General features: G+C 34.0%; 1 protein-coding gene across 1 annotated transcript in view; it reads left to right on the top strand.

Annotated features, from left to right (window-relative positions):
* Positions 1 to 23,096, top strand: part of LOC139515800 (uncharacterized) — a 50,851-nt gene that overhangs the window by 12,476 nt on the left and 15,279 nt on the right. The window contains exons 2-3 of the mRNA XM_071305498.1: positions 7,264 to 8,232; positions 10,446 to 10,779. Of these exons, the coding sequence (XP_071161599.1) occupies positions 7,561 to 8,232; positions 10,446 to 10,779 (1,006 nt within the window). The 5' untranslated portion in view covers positions 7,264 to 7,560. The remainder of the gene's footprint in view (positions 1 to 7,263; positions 8,233 to 10,445; positions 10,780 to 23,096) is intronic.

Here is a 23,096-nt window from a genome sequence, read left to right as displayed (position 1 = left end):
GTTAGATCTGTAAATTTGCTTTCGCAAATTTTTGGTTCTTCCCTCGCCGGGATTCGAACCCATGCTACTATGATATCGTGACACCAAATCGCCTGCACTGCAGCCGTCCCGCTAGACCACACGATCACCTGGGCTCTCAAAAAAGAGCTTTCGCTGGCCGTGTGTTACCTTTCCTCGTCAGTTTTAATCTAGCGGCGTACCACAGTACATGATATATAAGGCATGAAGATGTTATTGTTACAGATCAGCTAAATTATCTATAGTAAAGGATCCTACAAATTAATGTAATATACAGTCACAGAAAATAATTATATTTATAAGTACGTCTGAGTCAGTGACAACTCTACAACAGATGTATCCATCGGATCGCCATCAATGATGGTGATACATGGCTGTGTACATAATGTATATACAACTCGTCTAAACATCAACCCAACAATGTTAGATCTGTAAATTTGCTTTCGCAAATTTTTGGTTCTTCCCTCGCCGGGATTTGAACCCATGCTACTTGATATCGTGACACCAAATCGCCTGCACTGCAGCCGTCCCGCTAGACCACACGACAACCTGGGCTCTCAAAAAAAAAAAAAGAGCTTTCGCTGGCCGTGTGTTACCTTTCCTCGTCAGTTTTAATCTAGCGGTGTACATATATATATAAACGTCTGAATAGTAGTCAACGATTTTCCCCACGAGGGCGCTGAATCATTTGTTCCATTTGTTTGCGATGTTAAATATTCAGACTCTGTTGTAGCTACTTTACTCTGTCAATTTCAAATATTTTAAAATTTAGATCGTTCAGTGCTGTCTATTTTGTAATTTTACAGACGTTATCATGCTTATACATGTTAAACCATCATAATTGTCGTTCCCGATAAAGTTTTAGAATTGTGCTAGTTCAAATCGCACATTATTATTTGTATTTAAAGCATACATGTGAACTCTCTGTTGTAATAAGCCATATAACCTATGTCGTGTTTAACAAATTTTTAGAATGGTGCAAGCGTCTTAACTGATGTTCGGTCTGACTTTTTTATTGTATAAATTTCAAGATTTAGTAAAAGTTTAATCTAAGAAGACTTAAAGATGATTCATTTAACATCAGAATCTGACTGACGAAGGATATCTGTTATCCGAAATATTTATAAATAATTACATTTATAGTTACCTTTTTTGTATTAGGAGTTGTTGTGTACACTTTTTTAGGCGTATATATATATATTTAAGATTCCCCATAACGACGTTCATAACGACGTTCATAGTCTTGAAAAGTCCCAAGATGGATGAAAGCGCTAGACAATGCTGCTTTTAAAACTCTTTTTGTGTATTTAATTTTTAATATATATATTTATATATATATATATATATATAAGTACGTCTGAGTCAGTGACAATTCTACAACAGATTTATCCATCGGATCGCCATCGATGATGGTGATACATGGCTGTGTACATTATGTATATACAACTCGTCTAAACATCAACCCAACAATGTTAGATCTGTAAATTTGCTTTCGCAAATTTTTTGTTCTTCCCTCGCCGGGATTCGAACCCATGCTACTGAGATATCGTGAAACCAAATCGCCTGCACTGCAGCCGTCCCGCTAGACCACACGACCTCATGGGCTTCACAAAAATAAAGCTTTCGGTGGCCGTGTGTTACCTTTCCTCGTCAGTTTTAATCTAGCTGCGTACTACAGTACATGCTATATAAGGCATGGAGATGTTATTGTTACAGATCAGCTCAATATATATATATATATATATAAGTACGTCTGAGTCAGTGACAACTTTACAACAGATTTATCCATCGGATCACCAGCAATGATGGTGATACATGGCTGTGTACAATATGTATAGACAACTCGTCTAAACATCAACCCAACAATGTTAGATCTGAAAATTTGCTTTCACAAATGTTTTGTTCTTCCCTCGCCGGGATTCGAACCCATACTACTGAGATATCGTGACACCAAATCGCCTGCACTGCAGTCGTTCCGCTAGACCACACGACCACTTGGACTTCACAATAATAAAGCTTTCGGTGGCCGTGTGTTACCTTTTAATCTAGCAGCGTACTACAGTACATGATAGTAGTGTGGTCTAGCAGGACGGCTGCAGTGCAGGCGATTTGGTGTCACGATATCTCAGTAGCATGGGTTCGAATTCCGGCTAGGGAAGAACAAAAAATTAATACTATATATATATATTAAGATCCATGTTGTAACATCTTGTGATCAATTTTATTTGGCAATCGCCAATGGTAGTCAGCAGGGTTAAAGAACATCAGTTGCTCGACTTGTTAATCAAATGCGTTTTGATTAAATATACTTTTTCACTTTTTTGGTCTTTTGGAAAATGTTGTTTGTGCTGTATTTAGACCCTTCTATAACGAAATTTGTTTTACATGCACACGTATACAAATTGCGGTTTTTATCCAACGCAATCATATGTATGAACGTAGTTTTCAATTTAGACTTGTTTATATTTTTTCGTTTGGGCTTGTATCATATTTTCCTTCCGGTTTATATGATCCGTTCGTCCTATATTGACTCATAAAATTCAAGAGTCTAACTTAAAATGAGGGTAAATTATATGGCCTTCCAAATATCGTTTCGATGCCTAACATCACTGAAGAGACATTTATTGTCGAAATCCGGATCTGGTGTACTAAAAAATATTGACACCTTATTTTTGTGGCATAAAATCTTGGCCACAAGTTTATTTTTTTTCTGTTTAGTATTAAATTTATATTAAGATCCATTTTGTAACATCTTGCGATCAATTTTATTTGGCAATCGCCAATGGCAGTCAGCAGGTTTAAAGAACATCAGTTGTTCGACCTGTTAGTCAAATGCGTTTTGTTTAAATATACATTTTCACTTTTTTGGTCTTTTGGAAAATGTTGTTTGTGTTGTATTTAGACCCTTGTACAACGAAATTTGTTTTACCTGCATACGTATAAAAATTGGGGTTTTTATCCAACGCAATTATATGTTTGAACGTAGTTTTCAATTTAGAATTGTCAAATTATATTTTTTCGTTTGGGCTTGTATCATATTTTCCTTCCGGTTTATATGATCCGTTCATCCTATATTGACTCTTAAAATTCAAGAGTCTATCTTAATTTGAGGGTAAATTATATGGCCTTGCAAATACCGTTTCGATGCCCAACATCACTGAAGAGACATTTATTGTCGAAATCCGGATCTGGTGTACTAAAAAATATTGACACCTTATTTTTGTGGCATAACATCTTGGCCACAAGTTGATTGTTTTTCTGTTTAGTATTAAATTTATATTAAGATCCATTTTGTAACATCTTGTAATCAATTTTATTTGGCAATCGCCAATAGCAGTCAGCATGGTTAAAGAACATCAGTTGTTCGACCTGTTAGTCAAATGCGTTTTATTTAAATATACATTTTCACTTTTTTTGTCTTTTGAGAAATGTTGTTTGTGCTGTATTTAGACCCTTCTATAACGAAATTTGTTTTACATGCACACGAATACAAATTGCGGTTTTTATCCAACGCAATCATATGTATGAACGTAGTTTTCAATTTAGACTTGTTTATATTTTTTCGTTTGGGCTTGTATCATATTTTCCGTCCGGTTTATATGATCCGTTCATCCTATATTGACTCTTAAAATTCAAGAGTCTTTCTTAAAATGAGGGTAAATTATATTGCCTTCCAAATACCGTTTCGATGCCTAACATCACTGCAGAGACATTTATTGTCGAAATCCGGATCTGGTGTACTAAAATTACACCTTATTTTTGTGGCATAACATCTTGGCCACAAGTTTATTGTTTTTCTGTTTAGTATTGAATTTATATTAAGATCCATTTTGTTACATCTTGTGATATATTAAGTTTTATTTGGCAATCGCCAATGGCAGTCAGCAGGGTTAAAGAACATCAGTTGTTCGACCTGTTTGTCAAATGCGTTTTGTTTAAATATACTTTTTCACTTTTTTTTTGGTCTTTTGGAAAATGTTGTTTGTGCTGTATTTAGACCCTTCTATAACGAAATTTGTTTTACATGCACACGTATAAAAATTGCGTTTTTTATCCAACGCAATCATATGTTTGAACGTAGTTTTCAATTTAGACTTGTTTATATATATATATATATATATATATATATATATATATATATCGCCCTGTAAGATTAATCGTTGACTATTTATTCAGTAATTTTATATATATATATATATATATATATATATATATGTAGCTGTCAAAATAATAATTTAACTTAACCAGACTTGTTCATTCTCATTCATGTTATTATGCAGCTTACTGTTCCGTTCATTAAAAAAAGTTATTTGCACTGAGGGGAGTGGACACAATGCCTGCATAAATATTACTGTTTTACCACTTTTGATATATGATGTTTAATATGTTAATATTTCCATTGTGTATATTGTATTGTATTGTTTGTATATGCCTTCAATCCCAAGGGGTATAAATGTTCATTTCATTTCATTAATAAATTGTTATTGCCGGTTGATATAATACTATGTTTTACTAATTTTTTCGTGTGAATAAGGACCTATTGATCCTTCCAGAGAACCTTGTTTTATCTGATTCTTATATATTGATAATTTTGCTAAATCTGTATTGTGGGTTTCTGTGTTATGGTTTGTCAATTTTACGTCGTGTTTTTCTTCCTTTTTTGTCGTGGGATGGGTTGTCTTTTAGCTATGAATTTCTATTGAAAGTATCTCTGCAAAATGTTTGCTACAGTATGATGGTATAACCCCCACAAAAAAGCATGTTCTTGTTTCTAGACAATCACTTGTATATAAATGTATGGATCTTCATGAAATTGTACCACACGGTTCCATACCTGCACAGAAATTTTGGGATATTTTTTTTGAGTTATTGTCCTTTTAGGAATTAGGACCATGAAATTGTACCACAAGGTTCCTTACCTCAAAAGGAATGTTGGGGTTGATTTTGGGGGTTATCTTTGTACTGTGTAGGAATTAGGGACCAAATTGGGGCCAACACTTTATCATTTTGATACAACCCGAAGAAATTCTTGGGATCGTATAATGGTATGATGTCGTCGTCTGCGTCGTCTGCGTCGTCGTCCGAAGACACATTGGTTTCCGGATAATAACTTTAGTTTAAGTGAATAGATCTTCATGAAATTTTTTCAGAAGGTTCAATATCACAAAAGGAAGGTTGGGATTGATTTTGATGATGATGGTCACAACCGTTTAGGAATTAGGGGCCTAAAAGGGGCCCAAAACAACCATTTTTCTAGTTTCAGGATAATTGCTTGTGTAGAAGTATTTCAATTGCTCTGAAATCATACTGCAATGTTTAAAACCACAAGTAGAAGGTTTGGATTCATTTTAGGGGTTATGGGGCCAAAGTTAAGGAATTTAGGGCCAAAAGGGGTCAAAACAAGCATTTTTCTAGTTTCAAGACAATAACTTATGTTATGTGTAATTGTATGGATCTCTCTGAAATTGTACCACAATGTACCATATAAAAAAGGGGAGGCTGGGATTAAGTTTAGGGTTAATTGCCCAATAGTATGTAGGAATAAGGGGCTAAAAAAGGGCAAAAAAGAAGCATGGTTCTAGTTTCCAAACAATCATGACAATGACTTGTGTTTAAGTGTATGGATTTCTCTGAAATTGTACTACAAGGTTCAATACTGCAAAGGAAAGCATGGGTTTAAGGGTCATTGCTCCAGGGGGGTATCAAAAAGTAGTGGGGTGGGTGGGGGTGGGTGGGGTTGTTTACCATTTTTTGAAGGGGTTTCTTTTTTTTCAAATTTTTTCAAATTGGGAATTTTAAAAAGTTTCAAAAGAAATCTTCAATTGCACAGTATTGTGAAATAGATTTGTTAGATCTTTGACCACATTAGTTTTGTGACAAAAACCTATATTATGTCAAAAATTGATCACAATCCAAATTCAGACAGAATCAAGCTTGAATATTGTGAACAAATTTGCCCAACTGTTCAGGGTTCAACCACTGGGGTCGTATAAAGCTGCGCCCTGCGGAGCACCTGGTTCATGTTTTAGTACAATAATTGAGTATAAGCGTATGGTTCTCTATGAAATTGTAGCACGAGGTTTCATCCTAAAAAAGAAAGGCTGGGGTAAATTTGGGTGATATGGCTCTTATCGTTTAGGAAAAAAGTGCAAAAACAAATACTTTCTAGTAACTTGAAAACATTGCTTATTTTTCTACAAATCTATTACCAATGTTATTTCAACTGATCGGGCGGAGCTTATCTTTTAACATGCATATGGACAGTCTATTTGAAGATGTGTGTGATAAGGATGGTTGTCGTTATAATTATTATTGAATTCTAATCACCTATCAGTGTCACCAAACGCATATACAAAAGAACTGAGTGTGTGGTATTGGACAAATAACTGGACACTTCATTGATGAGTTGATCCCAAAACTCCTGTCTATAGATGAACTTTTCTTAAATAAGCAAACTTTTTAAACCCCGCCCAGTCAAGTGAAATAAATCTAGTAATACTTGAGGTTTTATTTGAAGGTTTGAACTTTTTGGGTTCTTTGATATGCTAAATCGAACCGTGTATAAATATTTTGAAATTGTTCTAGGTCCCGTTTTCAGATTGGTGACTGAAACAAGGGGGTTCTCTTATATGAAAAATCTTATCACTAATAAGACTCTGATTTTGGGTCCCGATCCAAATTGTTCCATATGATGGAACGAACGGTGCAAAATCAAACTGTATTTGATTTGGAAAAAATGAATATATGAGGTTCTTTGATATGCTGAATAAAACTCGTTTATTTTTTTATTTTTTTTATTATTTGGACCCTGTTATCAGATTGATACACATTGACGTCCAAACGGTTCAAATCTATCTTTTTTATTTCATAAAATATTGAATTCTCGGGGCTCATTGATATGCTGAATCTAACCAAGTGTTTCGATTTTAGATACTTTATATTAAACAAAAGTAGTCAAATGTCCAATTCCAAACTGTTAAGTTTTTGGACCACATTTATTTTTTGTCAGAAACCTAAGCTTTTTTAAAATATTTAAAAAGAAATACAAACAAAATTAAGAGCTGTATCAAGCTCGAATGTTGTGTTAATACTTGCCCGAACTGTTCGTGGCTCAACCTCAAGCAGTCGTATCAAGCTTTGCCCTGCTGTGGAGCATTTTATCCGCTCTTATCAATATAGGTGGTTTATTGAAAAAATATTAGAAGATAACCTAATAAATACATTAATGAATATGTTATTTTGCAGAATCATTGAGATGTTATTCAGATTAACTTGATATCATGGAGCAAACGCCACGTGACAACTCCGAACGCTGTATGACATTAAATTAAACCATGAATCCAATACCTTCTACCGCCAAATGACAGTTAAACTTAAACCATGAATCCATCACCATGTGACAACCTCTTCCGCTATATCACAAATAAACTTCACCATGAATCCAACAACTTCGTGACAACTTCTACCGCTATGACATTAGTTGTAATCATGGACTCAACACCACGTGACAATTTCTACCGCTGTATGAAATCGTATTGAACAATGAATCCATCACCACGTGACAACTTCTACCGTTTTATGATATTAATTATTGATAATGGCAACGACGCAGCTTTGGAATTGCTGGATTTTTACTTATCCAACCAAGGTATCACGTTGAAAGATTTCATAGAAAACAACCAACATGAGATTTATCATTTATGCTTTAATAAAGGTTTGTGCTGTCGGTGTCAGTATGGACCTGTATATAAACCTCAAAGTAGAATACTCTATCCAGCACAGCTAGACATTTTGCTAGCTACAAAGGGAAGCAACATTCCATGCAACGTACGTGCAAAACCAACATGTTCACATACGATAAATGATCATTATGTGAATCCAAATATTGCTACTAAGCATTTAGACTTGACGCTTTGTAGGTGCTTATTAATAAATTTTTCAAATATACTCCCACAAGGATCAGTTGAGAGGAATGCATTTGAAGATCTGATTAATATGCGAAACAAGTGCTGCCATGCAGCTAAAGGTGAAATTTCAAGCAAAGATTACCAGACTTATAAAGCACAGATTGAAAAATGTCTTTTGGCATTAGCTCAAGTATATGGGAAGACCCATGACATGCAACTTAAAATTAAAGATGCGGAGAAACGACCATTGGATGAAAGTATTTGCAAACAGCTGCACCAAACTATTTTGCAAGAACAAGTATTACAGGTAACTTTTGATTGATTTACAATTTCTATCAACTATGACTTTCCTTTTAATTCCGAAACAATCACGGTCACTTGTTCCCAACTAAACCCTTACACCAACGAGTAAACCATGTTCAAAAATTGAATATGAAATTCCAATCAAATTGATCTCATTACTTTAATCAAATAGTTCACTGACTTGATGGTCAAGCACCTCTGATTCGAATTACTCACTTTGGACAAAATGACAGTTTAATAGTTGTTTATACAGTCCATATGTTTTTGGTGGCCGAAATTACAAACTAAAAATACCACAGTTCATTATACATATCTGTTTGTGCAACGTTCTAAATTAACTGTTTGCAAAAGTAAGAATTATTCGAAATACTAAGGATTTTTTTTTTATCCCAGTCATATATTTCTTTAGCCGTATTTGGCACAGCTTTTTGAAATTTTGGGTCCTCAATGCTCTTTAACTTTATACTTGCTTGACTTTTTAACTTTTTTGATCTGAGCGTCACTAATGAGTCTTATGCCGGCGTCCCACATTGGCGTTTAGACCGAAGTGCACCAGACATACAGAGAAAATTCACTAAATCTGTAAACGTAAGGCGTACGCAAGAGCAACGCTTAAAAAATCGATAGACGCGCGTTGCATAAGTTTGAAGTACGTCGAAATGCAGAGGTATACGCTTGGTGAACGCTATAACTCAAGGAAATTTGTATGCAGCATAAAAAATTTCATCTAGCTGTACATAGCGTTTGTCAAGGGTTAACCTCTTTGCTACACGCATGAACTATATACGTTACAAGCGCGTTGTGAAACGCTACAGATTGAGACACGTTTAGGGCACGCTGTATACACTTAAAGATCGTTTGACTTTTACTTAGACTTTTACTTCGACCTATGCGAGGCGTGTATGCAACATACACCTGTTGAGTTTCAGTGCTCTTTGAACGTATAAAACGCACCTCTGGCGTATCAAAAACGTATTCTAGTGTAATACCACCATTAGTTTCCCTTTTATTAGTCTTTGTTAAATTTGCACTTAAAAAAAACTTGTAAAAGCTTTAGTAACCATTTAACCTCAAGTTTCAAAAATATTCTATAGAAACCACAAATAAAAAAATAATGGTGCATTGAAATACCCAAGGCATATGTTTATGACCAAGAAATGTGTTACTGCAATGAAATGTAGGATTACTTACCTACAACTATCAAATTCAAGGGAATATTTCTTTCGACCTATTTTCGTATGCAGCCGGATGTGACGTACTATAATTTGTTGGTATTAGACAGTGACCTAAAGAAATTTAACGAAAATTTGCTCTGACATTTATAATGGCAAATGTGCGTGAATTTGCAAGACCAAGTGTATCACAGGCACTTGTCTCAGAATGTTTTCCCTATATAGTTATATTAAGGTATATAGGATTTTCTTTTCGGAGATAAGTGCCTGTGAAGTGTACCTAGAAGTAGTTCAAACAACCCACAATTACACATCAAAAACACGCCGAAAGCACGCATTCTATGCGTCACAAAAACGTTCAAGTGATTGTTTTCCTTCGTAGCAACCATTTCATCTGCATTTGACAAAAGCCAGACATACGCCAATATACATTACTTCAATGGCCGATAAACGCTAATATGCGCTTCTCGTAGATCCTAAACATGTTGTGCACACAATACAGATATGATTGACAAGTTGACTGCGTCAAAAATTACTAGTGTATTGGAAGCGTACATGAGTTTTGGACGCGCTCGGCGTATGTCGGTGCTATACGCTGATGTAGACGAAACACGCGTCTGGTGTATCAAATTTAGAAGCCTCTTACATTTGATAAATATTATAACGAATCTAAGTTCAGACGAATTCTTATAACTGTCATATATAAGTATACATATATGAAAAAAAATTGATGTAACTTTTATAAGAAAAGGAGCTTAACAGTTGTATAAGATATGCTAACTGGTTAAAATTGTGTGTTCAATAAAAAATGCAAAATGTTTCTTTTTTTATGTACAACATTCGATTTCCACTGGTGACTCGGTACAGATTACGGGTGGACACTGCAAACTTTGGAACCTGAATTTCAGAAATCAAATATCAAGTATAAGATATTGAATCTAGAAATTTGCGATTTGAATCTTGAAATATATTGTGTGCATATGTAAATTTAGGTTCGAATTACATCTTTGCTATTTTAAACCAGTATTATATTTTCTATTGTCAGGGTGTATCAGGATTGCATCAGCATATAGAATCCAGTCAGGAAGCAGAAAAACGTACGACCATCGAAATACAGAAAATGGGTAAAAGTACAAAGAGAACATTACGAGCAGTAAATTCAAGTACGAAATCAGCAGGACATACTGCTTCAAAAATTAAAAAAATCGAAGAAAGTACAAATAGAACATTAATGGTTGTAAAGTCAAGTAAAAGATCATTAGAAAGAAAATTGAAGGTAAATACAGAGAGAACAATGCATGCCATTGATTCAAGTCGAGAAGCAGAAGAAAGTACGGCCACTAAGATTCAAAAGCTTGATGAACGTCTGTCAAAATGTGGTAGGTGATCATACACGTTCATATTTGTGCATGGATTTATGAGAGGATATAATTTGTTCCTAGTTGTAAAATAAAAGTCAACCCTTTAAAGTTTTACGAATGTTCCTTAATGGGTAACTGTTATGAATAAAGTATTTGCTCGTAAAATATCGACAAAATGAAAACACAATAGAAGACCGCTTGTACGTATAGATAGGTTTCGATTAATACAATTTTAGCTTTTGTTTTACCATAATAACGGGACTAATTGCGCGAATTCTTTGTAATAATGACTACTAAACTTGAGAAAAGGGTTTTTCTGAACGTTTTTTATTGTCTCGACTCCGAAGAAATTCGGGAACAGCGAGAAATAAGAATTGCTTTACCGGCGGCGACGGCGATGGCGATGGCTAGGGCGATGGAGGGTTATTCCGATTCATGGACTCGTGTTAAACTATTCAAACAGGAAACTAATTTATATAAAAAACGAGAAATACTTTAGAACCACAACAGCAAACGACAACCACTTAATATCAGGTTTTTGACTTAGAACAGGTGTAAACAAATGCAGCAGGTTTAAACGTTTTAATAGGCGCAAACCTTCACCCTAACATGAAACAATAGTGAACATAGATTGACACAATATAAAATATATTTTGAAAATTGCTTAACTCAATCAAAAGACATTTTTGACAAAAACAAGTGAACATACACTGAAGGAATTCAATCGATATATGACACAATATAAATGCAAAATTGATAAAATGAGGGGGTAGATGTAAAACAATATCAGAAAGACAGTCATAACGTTATACAAAATTCCGCAAAAATAAAATAAGGCACACAGGTAAATAAAAATAATAAAGTGTTGTGAACGTTGAATATCGCGGCAGTACCTTTTTGTAAACGTTACGTCGTTCCCGGCAAATTTTACAGTTGCCGATTTTACGTTCCGAAATTCCGCCAACATGTAACGTTCGAATAACATCTTTGTTTTATAGCTTGTTATGCATCTTACTAGTTACTTGTATTTACATGCTTTATATTGTTAAATCGGTGTCGAGACGTACGAAATCATGCTTGCTTTCTTTATAATTCATATTGTGTACATACTGACTGTTATTTACCTGATAAATCTTGACCGGTAACGAACAATATTCTTACACGCAAGGAAAAGAAAGTACTAAGACCTATGAAAAAACGATTATTCTTATAACAAAAAGAATTTGAACCGATCTTGAAAGATTCCAAGAGGTAATAACACATACACGAAATTACGTTTAACCGTTTTAACATATTGTACTTTATTTACCTGTATTTATTATTATTGATAATAATAATCTCTGATACTTTAAGTAGTTGTCTAGTCATTATTTAATATCTAGAAACCAAAGATATTGGTTTAATTTAAGATTGGCAACAATCTTCACACTGGTGTCAACTAATTTAGTTTTCTTTTTTAAGAAATTTTAAGAATCTACGCGAATATTTTATTAGGCACGCAATTGATAAGTACACACATTGCTACTGTCCATATTTTATAATATTTGGTTACACATAAAAAAAAAATGAACATAAAAATCAAAAACAAATACACTTCAACGAAAGCTGAAAGAAATAGATAGTACAGTTGGTGAATATAAATTAGATTATAGTATATATTTAAGTAATTTTAAATTCATCAAGGCTAAACTTTAATCCAAGTTGAAATAAAATAATTATTAATTTCAAAAGATATCAATTTTAATCCAAATTGAAAAGTAATAATGTAGTTAGTTAAAATCGATATCAACAAGGATAAATTGTAATCCAAGTTGAAAAGGAAAAAATATAATAGTTAGTCAGAATCTATATCAACTAGGATACATTCTAATCCAAGTTGAAAAGGTTATAATTTAAAATGAATATACATAAACAACGATAAATATAGATCCAAGTTGAAATAAAATAGTTAAGGGGTACAATTCAACAAATACAATTTTAATCTAAGTTGAAAGTTTCAAAATACTAAAAGTAAATACCATATTCAACCAGGATAAATTTTAATCCAAGTTGAGTTTAAATTTAGGAGTCTATTTTAAACAAGAATAAATCTGAATCCATGTTGAATATTAAGACTATAATTTTTCAAAAGGGTCCAGTTGTAAAAACTATAGTATGTTTCAAAGTTGAAATTAAAGTCTATTTCAAAAGCTTCGTTTTTTACAACAAGGATAAATATAAGTTGTAGATATATAATATTTGGATAAGGTCAAAGTTGAAAAATTCAAAGTCATTTTGTTATTTATATAGTCTATTTCAAAAAGTAAGGATAGATTTATAATGTAAAAGGTGTTTTTAAAGTAAGTCATATGAAATTCTTTTTCAATTTCAACGAGGATAAAAAGTAATCTAAATTGAATAATTCTGAAAAAGTACAAGATTAACAAGTTTAATACAAGTTGATTAGAAAATTGAGACTTTTGATTCCATTTAGCAATTAAAAGTAAAATGTATAATTTAAGAGACAGATCTCGTTTACCACAGGGGTCCAATTCATTTAGTAGGGGAATTACCACATTACCTAGTTCAATCATTCCCACTTGGTCTGTTGCATCTACAAATATTGATACCTGCTCATTTGGGGATGTCACTTCTAATAATTATTTAGCCTCAAACCAGGCTATTTGTTTAAACCAGGGGTTGTAAATTCAAGCCCCAGGCCATTTAATAGTACTGCGAATAATATTCAAAGGGAAGTTAGCACAAACCCATTTCTTTTCCCAACGCAAACTAAGAGTGATCGTACAAAAGCGACTTTAACACAGAGATGGGCCCGATTACTTTCAATGTAATTGATTAAATTACAATTACTTTGTCATTTGTACGATTAAATTAAATTACTGATTACATCATTTCTGAAAGTATCTGATTAAACTAATGATTACTTTAGCAATGTAATCATGATTACATCTGATTACAATGAATTAAAAAAAAATTGAATGATGTGAATAATTCAACGTTTAATATAACAATAGCATATTTGAAAAAGGATTTATTTGATACGTTTTAAAATAATAACTTTCAAACTTCATCTATTTAATAAACCACGAAAAATTCACAACATATATACCTGAACATTATGTCACTGGTTATGACCCATTACAATTTATCATCAATTATTTCTGAATTATTTTGAATTCAATTGAATAAAGGTCTATAAAGAATTTGATGTTTGTCTCCTGACCTCTTCCAGACTTTATATGTACATCAAGGTGCAGTTTCTAGGAGTTAAGATATTGATGAAATAAAGTTACCAGTTAAAAAGAACTGACAATGTAAAATTTTAATAGAATTGTTTAATTAAATTGCAAACAAAAAATAAGTACTAAAATCATTAAATTTTTCATGTCCAGTTCAAACATCTACCAAAAATTTTCCAACTTTTAATTTAGTTTGTGCTAATTAGATAATTTTTCAAATGTCTATTTTATCTTTTATCATATATACTGCCCTACAGCTATACACAACTGGTAATTGCAATAAAATCAAACCTTAATAGGTATCCTATATGTCAATTCAAAGTTGACTAAAATCACAATAGTAACCAAAGATTATAATTCAGGGGTTAAACTAAAGAATAATATTACTTGAATAGAACAGTTATTATCAAATATATATGTACATCTTTAAATTGTGAATATATGTACAACATCTTTTACAATAGGCCAGTGATGACTTTTCAATACTGTATCAGTTTACAGATGAATAACAAAAAGGTTCATTTATTGACCATAAACACTGTTTTAATTTTTTTTAATTGTAATCAGAATGTAATCTAAACGTAATCAGGATTACAGGGTATTTTGAAAAGTAATTGATTAAATTAAATTACATGTAATCAGATTTTTGGCTGATTAATGATTACAATGATTACTTGAAAAATTATAATCGATTACAGCTAATTAACGATTACAGTTACAATTACCCCAAGTCTGCTTTAACAAGAGAAAAATCATATGAGAGTGAAGAAATGATAAAGATGAGGCTAGAACTAGAGGCATTAAGAAATGAAAACCTTCAGATGAAGAACAATGTTGAACATTTCACTAAGATTAAATCTGACCCTGTTATCAGTAGTCAAACTAGTTATGCACAGACCCAGCAACGTTCCACAAACTCCTGTAATAGTTTAACATTGCCAGAGACCAAGCAACGTCCAACCTACTACTATAACAACACAACATTGCCAGACACCCAGCAACGTTCTACACATGTCTACATTGTCAAAGACCCAGCAACAACCATCATATGCCTATGCAAAAAAGGCAATACCTGAGAACCAGAATCGTCTAAACTATTCTTGTACGAGTACAATCATGCCTGAAATCCAGCAACGTCAAGACTACCTGCAGTATCCAAACATTTTATCAGTACTAAACTGGTTACCTAGGCAACAGTATGGCAGACCACAGCAACAGCATCATAATTTTGAAATCTCCAAGCTAGATAATGGGAGAAGAAACAGAGTGCCATTTTATAATAGCAGAGATCCTTGGAATGCCTATTTTATGCAATTCGAGCTTATTGCAGAGGTCAATAGATGAGATACTGATACTAAAGCCATAGAATTGGTAACAGCACTTAAAGATGAGGCAATGGTTTATGCTTCCTCCCTCTCACCGGAGACCGAAAGATCTTTCTTTGGGCTATGTGCAGCTATGTCGAATTGATGTGTTGAACATGGATATCCAGACACGTATAGACAAGAGTTACACACATCAAGAAAACAGGGCAAAGAGAACAATCATGAATATGCATCCAGAGTAGAAATGCTAGTCAGACAGTCATTTCCTACTATTGACGCAGCCACTCACAGTGCATTGAGTGTAGAGTACATGTTAAGAGGATTAACTGACCAGAGCATTGTCATAGAATTACTGAAAAAGAGGATTACCAGTATACCTGAAGCTATTCACATGGTGACTTTATATGAAACATATAAAAGAAGGAATAGAGATAGAAACATCCGTCAGCTTAATATGCAAGAATTTGATGATTTAGATGAAGGTGATGATGAAATTGAAATAAGGAAAGTTGGTGGGAAAAGATATGTAACTGAGGAGAGACTTACGCAATTGGAAAGAGGAATGAAAGACTCTATCACCCTGTCACTAGAGAAAGTCATTCAAACAGAATTGGCAAAGTATTATACACAACAAGATTATGACAGTAGTTCATGGCAAAATAAGCAAGTGTATAGAGACCGTACGACCAAGATTAGGAATCTCATATGTTTTTACTGTAATGAGGATGGCCATTACATAAGAGATTGTCCAAAAGAAAAGAGAAGCCCCTATCATAAAGAATACCGAAGTGGTTTTATAAGGACTAATGAAAGGATTCAAAATCAAACTGAAGAGTCTTTAAATTGGTAAGGGTTGAGACTACCGACCAAGTGTCAGCCGATAAACATTGTAAAGAAAAAGTAAAAGTGAAAAATTAGAAATATGAAGAGAATCCTTGCCAAATGAAAGAGTATTTGGTTGAACCGAAAAAATCGGTGGGAACAGTTTTTATAAAAAGATCATTTGAAGAAGATAACCTAGATATACAGGACCTAGATGTAAGACTCCTTAAACAGCATCTCTAGGCTTAAATCTAGGTATCATGACATGCATGGATATATAGGAAATATTACAAGTTATAAAGGTACAGAGACGGACAAGGTCAATGTCCAGATGTTGCCTTAACTGTTGCAAAAACTTACAGAAGAAAATGTAAATGTTACAGAAGAAAATGTTAATACTAAAGAAGATTATGTAAATATTACAAAAGACAATGTAAATGTCACAGAAGAAAATGGAAATTTTACAGACGAAACTGTGAATGTTACAGAACACAATGTAAATGTTACAAAAGAAATAGGAATATTACAGAAGAAAAAGTAAATGTTACAGAAAAAAACCTGTGAATGTTCAAGAAATAGAAGAAAATGAAAATGTTCCAGTTACGGAAGAAATTGTAAATATTATAGTTACAGAAGAGGATGGAGACATGTTCTGTCGGGAGGAAAAAATAAGTTAACTGAAAGAAAGTTTCCATAAAACAGATTTAGACCAAACTAAGAAAGAATTTGAGAATGAAAAACAGGTAACTCAAGACACACATAAAGATTGTAGAAAAAGGCAGAAAAGAGCAGTAGAGGACACAGAAAGGGAAAGAACACAATATACACAGAACGACAAACAAAAAGAGACGACCCAATAATACAGGAAAGCTGTTGGAAAAAGAAGACGTTGAAAATTTTAAAAACATTTTATTTTATTGAAAAGACACAAATTCAGAAATTTGTTGACATTATTTTTATGTATATTATTTTGTATGCGTTGGTATAACTTCACCATTATATATACGTGTCATGAATCGTGATATTAGGTTTATTCGTGATTTAGACAAGAAGAAATTTCTTAGTTTTAATATTTTATTGAGACAGCAGGTACTTGTTTAAATTTTGTTCGATTGATATAATGATTTAATATTTCGTAGTTATTTAAATTTCGTGACGAAATTCTATTTTGACGGAGGACAGTGTTGTGAACGTTAAATATCGCGGCATTAGCTTCTTGTAAACGTTACGTCGTTCCCGGCAAATTTGACAGTTGCCGATTTAACGGCACAAAATTCCGCCAACATGTGGAGTTCGAATAACATCTTTGTTTTCTAGCTTGTTATGAATCTTACATTTCTTAAGTTACTTGTATTTACATGCTTTATATTGTTAAATCGGTGTCGAGACGTACGAAATCATGCTTGCTTTCTTTATAATTCATATTGTGTAAATACTGACAGTTATTTACATGATAAACCTTGACCAGTAACGAACAATATTCTTAAACGCAAGGAAAACAAAAGTGCTATAAATCAGTCAGGTAAACATGGAGTAAGGAAATATTTAAAAAGATAAATATTTTGACTGATTAAAGTCATATAAAACGAGCGACCCGTGGAAAATAATGTTAATCCAATTCTTGAACCAATGCATACATATACCATAAACTTAGTCTTTTGTGCAATATTTAATCATTTTTTTTCGCCTAAACCTCGTTGAATTGTCAAAAAATGTTTCAATCGGTCAGTGTTGTTGTGAAAATATGACAGCTAATTAATGGCTGAGTTTTGTCACTCGTTGAAAACAATCAACAAAGAAGCATTAATATTCAGGTAAGCACGTGTATAACAGGCACAATAATATAGAGTCTATCTTGATGACGGAGCGATGTTTACGTTTGGTTTTCCATTCGCACTCGCGTATTGCGATCACCGAATTTTTACAAGAAAGGTCACGCTGCATACGGAAAACATGTCGGCGAATTGTTTGCTGGAAGCAAGCAATTAGAAAAAGTAAACTTCTTCTAAATTTTAACAAATTCAACAGTTTTCTTGAGAAAAAAGTATACATGTATGTATATAAGTTTTATAATAAAATCTAGCCATTTAGTTATAAAAAAGCATATGCATATCTTTTTTTCATTTGAAGTTTCATAATAAAATGTGTTATTCATAGTACGAGAACAGAAGTGAATATTTATCGTCATACCAAACATTTAACAAAGGTGGTATATATTAATAAACTATTATCACAAAGATATGTCTCGCCTTTTTCTAATTTTGAATAATGCAAATGTGGAAATTAAAATAGTAATACTTTAACGGGTAAGTTATACAAATATTCAAAATCGATGAATCATGATTGGGTGTGGGTGTACATGGCTGAACAACCTCCATGGAAATAAGATGTGGCAATGCAAATACAACTGCATATAAAATACCATTGACTTATCATAAGTCGTACCCTTTAAACAAACCTAAACACAAACATTGACATTAACATTAACTTGTCAACTATGTAAAAGTTTCAAAGTTAATGAACGATGGTGAGGGGTGAGGTCTTATAATCTCCATGAAAATAAGACTTGGAAATGCCTATAAAATTTGCATACCAAATATCATTGACTTAACATTAGCAGTTTATCCTAAACTGATCTAATCACAAACTAGTACATATAAACTAAACAAATGGTATGGGCTTTGATCAGTGTTGAAGACCGTACGGTTACTATATTTATTATTGATACGATATTCCCGTGGTTGTATTTCCTATCATCATTTTCTTGATAGAGAGTTGCTGCTCAAAAGGGAGCTATTAAACCAAGAGTTCCAAATTGTGAAGTTAAAATCATAATTCTATTTCATTTTGGTTTCTTGTTGAGAGTTGTCTCATTGGCAATCATACCACATCTTCATGTTTATAAATGTTTCGAAGTCAATAGACCATGACTGAGGGGCTGGGTCAAATATTCTCCTTGGAAATGAGATAGGCTAATGCTTATATAACTGAATACAAATTAACATTGGCCTACCACTATTTCCCCCCTTGAACTGAACTTAACACAAACTGTTACATATAAAAAAGGGACGAAAGATACCAGAGGAACAGTCAAACTCATAAATCGAAAATAAGCTGACAACGCCATGGCTAAAAAATGAAAAAGACAAACAGACAAACAAAGGTACATATGACACAACATAGAAAACTAAAGTATAACCAACATGAACCCCACCAAAAACCAGGGTGATCTCAGGTGTGCCCGAAGGATAAGTTCCAGCTCACCATGTAGCACCCGTCGTGTTGCTCATGTTAAAACAAATCCGGGAAATAGTTTAATTCCATCTTTGAAATAGGGAGGTATTTTCGACTGAACAAATTTATGATAAAGGATATTGCATAAGTTGGCGCCATCCAGACCTTTGTTGGCAAAGGAAAGATTAAGAAACTAAGCAAAATTTTCAAAGTCAATAGACCATGACTAAGGTGGTATATGAGCCAAATAATATTCATGGCAATGAGATATGCTAATGCTTATGCAACTACATACCAAATATTATTCCCTTACCACTAGTGTTTCCACATTAACTGACCTAATCATAAACTAATGAAATGCTAAACTAAGCAAAAGTTTCAAAGTCAATAGACCATTACTTAGGGAGCAAAATACCACGAATGTACGATTTGAGAGCTAGTACTGGCACTTACTGACTGCTTGTCTTTTTGCTAGTATTTGTTTACTTAAAAATTAATACGTAAAACTGGTCCGATAAATATGACCTTTAAATAATGACAGATTGCCTTTTAAGTGGGTTAATTTCTTGATTATTTGATTTTTGGGTGTTTTGAAGCCACCTTTAAGTACCGCTTTTATGGGATATCATGGCGGCCAGTTTTTATTGTTGGAGGAAGCCGTAGTGCCCGGAGAAAACCACCGACCTTCGATAGGAAAACTGACAATCCTCGCCAATTTAGATTGGAGTCGAGTGCACCCGCCCGAGCTAGGTTCGAATTTTCAATCTCAGTAATTACTGGCTAGTGATTACAGTAGTTACTATTTAGACCACTCGGCCTACGAAGACAATATTTACTAAAATAAACATATTTAAATCATATTCAAGTATTTAATAAATTTTGTCATTCAAGTCAAATAAATGTAAAGTTTTCTGTTTTTTTGCAGGCATTTGAAATGTTTGTAAGCAAAAATGATTTTTCTTAATGACCAAACGCTAAACTTGTATAGAAAGAAAACAAAAGATAAATATGAAAGTACGGGCGGGAGACACTTATGAACAACATTAACAAACAACAATCACTGAACAACAAGTTCCTGACTTAAACATTTCGACTGGCGTCAACCTTCACTGAACCCGGAATAGTAGTTTTAACATTACAACATAGAAAGACACACTATAAATATGGTTTAACTCAATGAAAAAGACATAAGAACAAAAACAGGTATTGATTTTGGGCCCAGTTTTCAAGTAATTCCAAAACGGGATTCAAAATTAATCTTTGTATAACTTTTCAAAATTTAAAACAGGGGAACTTTCATATAATGAATTTAACCTTTTGTTAGCTCACCTGGCCCGAAGGGCCAAGTGAGCTTTTCTCACCACTTGGCGTCCGTCGTCCGTCGTCGTCGTCCGTCGTCGTCGTCGTTAACAATTTACATTTTGAACTTCTTCTAGAGAACCACTGAATGGAATGGAACCAAACATGGCATGAATGTTCCTTATGAGGTGCTGACTAAGTGTTGTTACTTTGTAGCCGATCCATCATCCAAGATGGCCGCCAGCGGGGGACTTAGTTTAACATAGGACCCTATGGGAAATGCATACAAATGACTTCTTTTAGAGAACCACTGAATGGAATGAAACCAAACATGGCATGAATGTTCCTTATGAGGTACTGACCAAGTGTTGTTACTTTGTTGCCGATCCATCATCCAAGATGGCTGCTAGCCGGGGACTTAGTTTAACATAGGACCCTATGGGAAATGCATACAAATGACTTCTTTTAGAGAACCACTGAATGGAATAAAACCAAACATAGCATGAATGTTCCTTATGGGGTGCTGACCAAGTGTTGTTACTTTGTAGCCGATCCATCATCCAAGATGGCCGCCAGCAGGGGACTTAGTTTAACATAGGACCCTATGGGAAATGCATACAAATGACTTCTTTTAGAGAACCACTAAATTGAATGAAACCAAACATGGCATGAATGTTCCTTATGAGGTGCTGACCAAGTGTTGTTACTTTGTTGCCGATCCATCATCCAAGATGGCCGCCAGCGGGGGACTTAGTTTAACATAGGACCCTATGGGAAATGCATACAAATGACTTCCTCTAGAGAACCACTGAATGGAATGAAACCAAACATGGCATGAATGTTTCTTATGAGGTGCTGACCAAGTGTTGTTACTTTGTTGCCGATCCTTTATCCAAGATGGCCACCAGCCGGGAACTTAGTTTAACATAGGACCCTATGGGAAATGCATACAAATGACTTCTTTTAGAGAACCACTGAATGGAATAAAACCAAACATAGCATGAATGTTCCGTATGGGGTGCTGACCAAGTGTTGTTACTTTGTAGCCGATCCATCATCCAAGATGGCCGCCAGCGGGGGACTTAGTTTAACATAGGACCCTATGGGAAATGCATACAAATGACTTCTTCTAGAGAACCACTAAATGGAATGAAACCAAACATAGCATGAATGTTCCTTATGGAGTGCTGACCAAGTGTTGTTACTTTGTAGCCGATCCATCATCCAAGATGGCCGCCAGCGGGGGACTTAGTTTAACATAGGACCCTATGGGAAATGCATACAAATGACTTCTTCTAGAGAACCACTAAATGGAATGAAACCAAACATAGCATGAATGTTCCTTATGGAGTGCTGACCATGTGTTGTTTCTTTGTAGCCCATCCATCATCCAAGATGGCCGCCAGCATGGGACTTAGTTTAACATAGGACCCTATGGGAAATGCATACAAATGACTTCTTTTAGAGAACCACTGAATGGAATGAAATCAAACATGGCATGAATGTTCCTAATGTGGTGCTGACCAAGTGTTGTTACTTTGTAGCCGATCCATTATCCAAGATGGCCGCCAGCAGGGACTTAGTTTAACATAGGACCCTATTTGAAATGCATACAAATGACTTCTTTTAGAGAACCACTGAATGGAATAAAACTAAACATTGCATGAATGTTCCTTATGAGGTGCTGACCAAGTGTTGTTACTTTGTAGCAGATCCATCATCCAAGATGGCCGCCAGCAGGGGACTTAGTTTAACATAGGACCCTATGGAAAATGCATACAAATGACTTCTTTTAGAGAACCACTGAATGGAATAAAACCAAACATGGCATGAATGTTCCTAATGAGGTGCTGACCAAGTGTTGTGTCTTTGTAGCTGATCCGCCATCCAAGATGGCCGCCAGTGGGGGACTTTTGAATGAAATTAAACATGTTCCTTTCCTTATCAATGAGGTTGTGTTGTCACTTTTAGCCAAATTTTATATTTTTTCATATGATTTCAAAAACCCAAGTAGAATCAGGTGAGCGATACAGGCTCTTGAGAGCCTCTAGTTTCAATTTTGGAGTTTGAGTCCCGTTATCGAATCGGTCTACATTGAGGTCCAAACAGTCCTAATTTTTGGGGTTCATTGATATGCTGAATCTAATTATGTATTTTGATTTGGAATATTGGATAATAATACGATGTAGTATATGTCCAATTTCAATTATTTAAGTTCTTAGACCACATTCATTCTGTGTCAGAAACTTATGCTGTGTGAAATATTAAAAAAAAAATCAGAACAGTGTCAAGCTTGAATCTTATTAGTAACAAAGTGTGTTAGTGACCTAATACGATATATACGGGGTCAGTTAATTCCATAAATGGAAACATTGCTGAATGTTTAGTTTTCATTCTCTAACTTTAGGTTTCCTAA

This window comes from Mytilus edulis, chromosome 3 (genome assembly GCF_963676685.1).
Source record: "Mytilus edulis chromosome 3, xbMytEdul2.2, whole genome shotgun sequence".
Classification (NCBI taxonomy): domain Eukaryota; kingdom Metazoa; phylum Mollusca; class Bivalvia; order Mytilida; family Mytilidae; genus Mytilus; species Mytilus edulis.
This window is presented reverse-complemented; position numbering and strand designations above follow the sequence as displayed.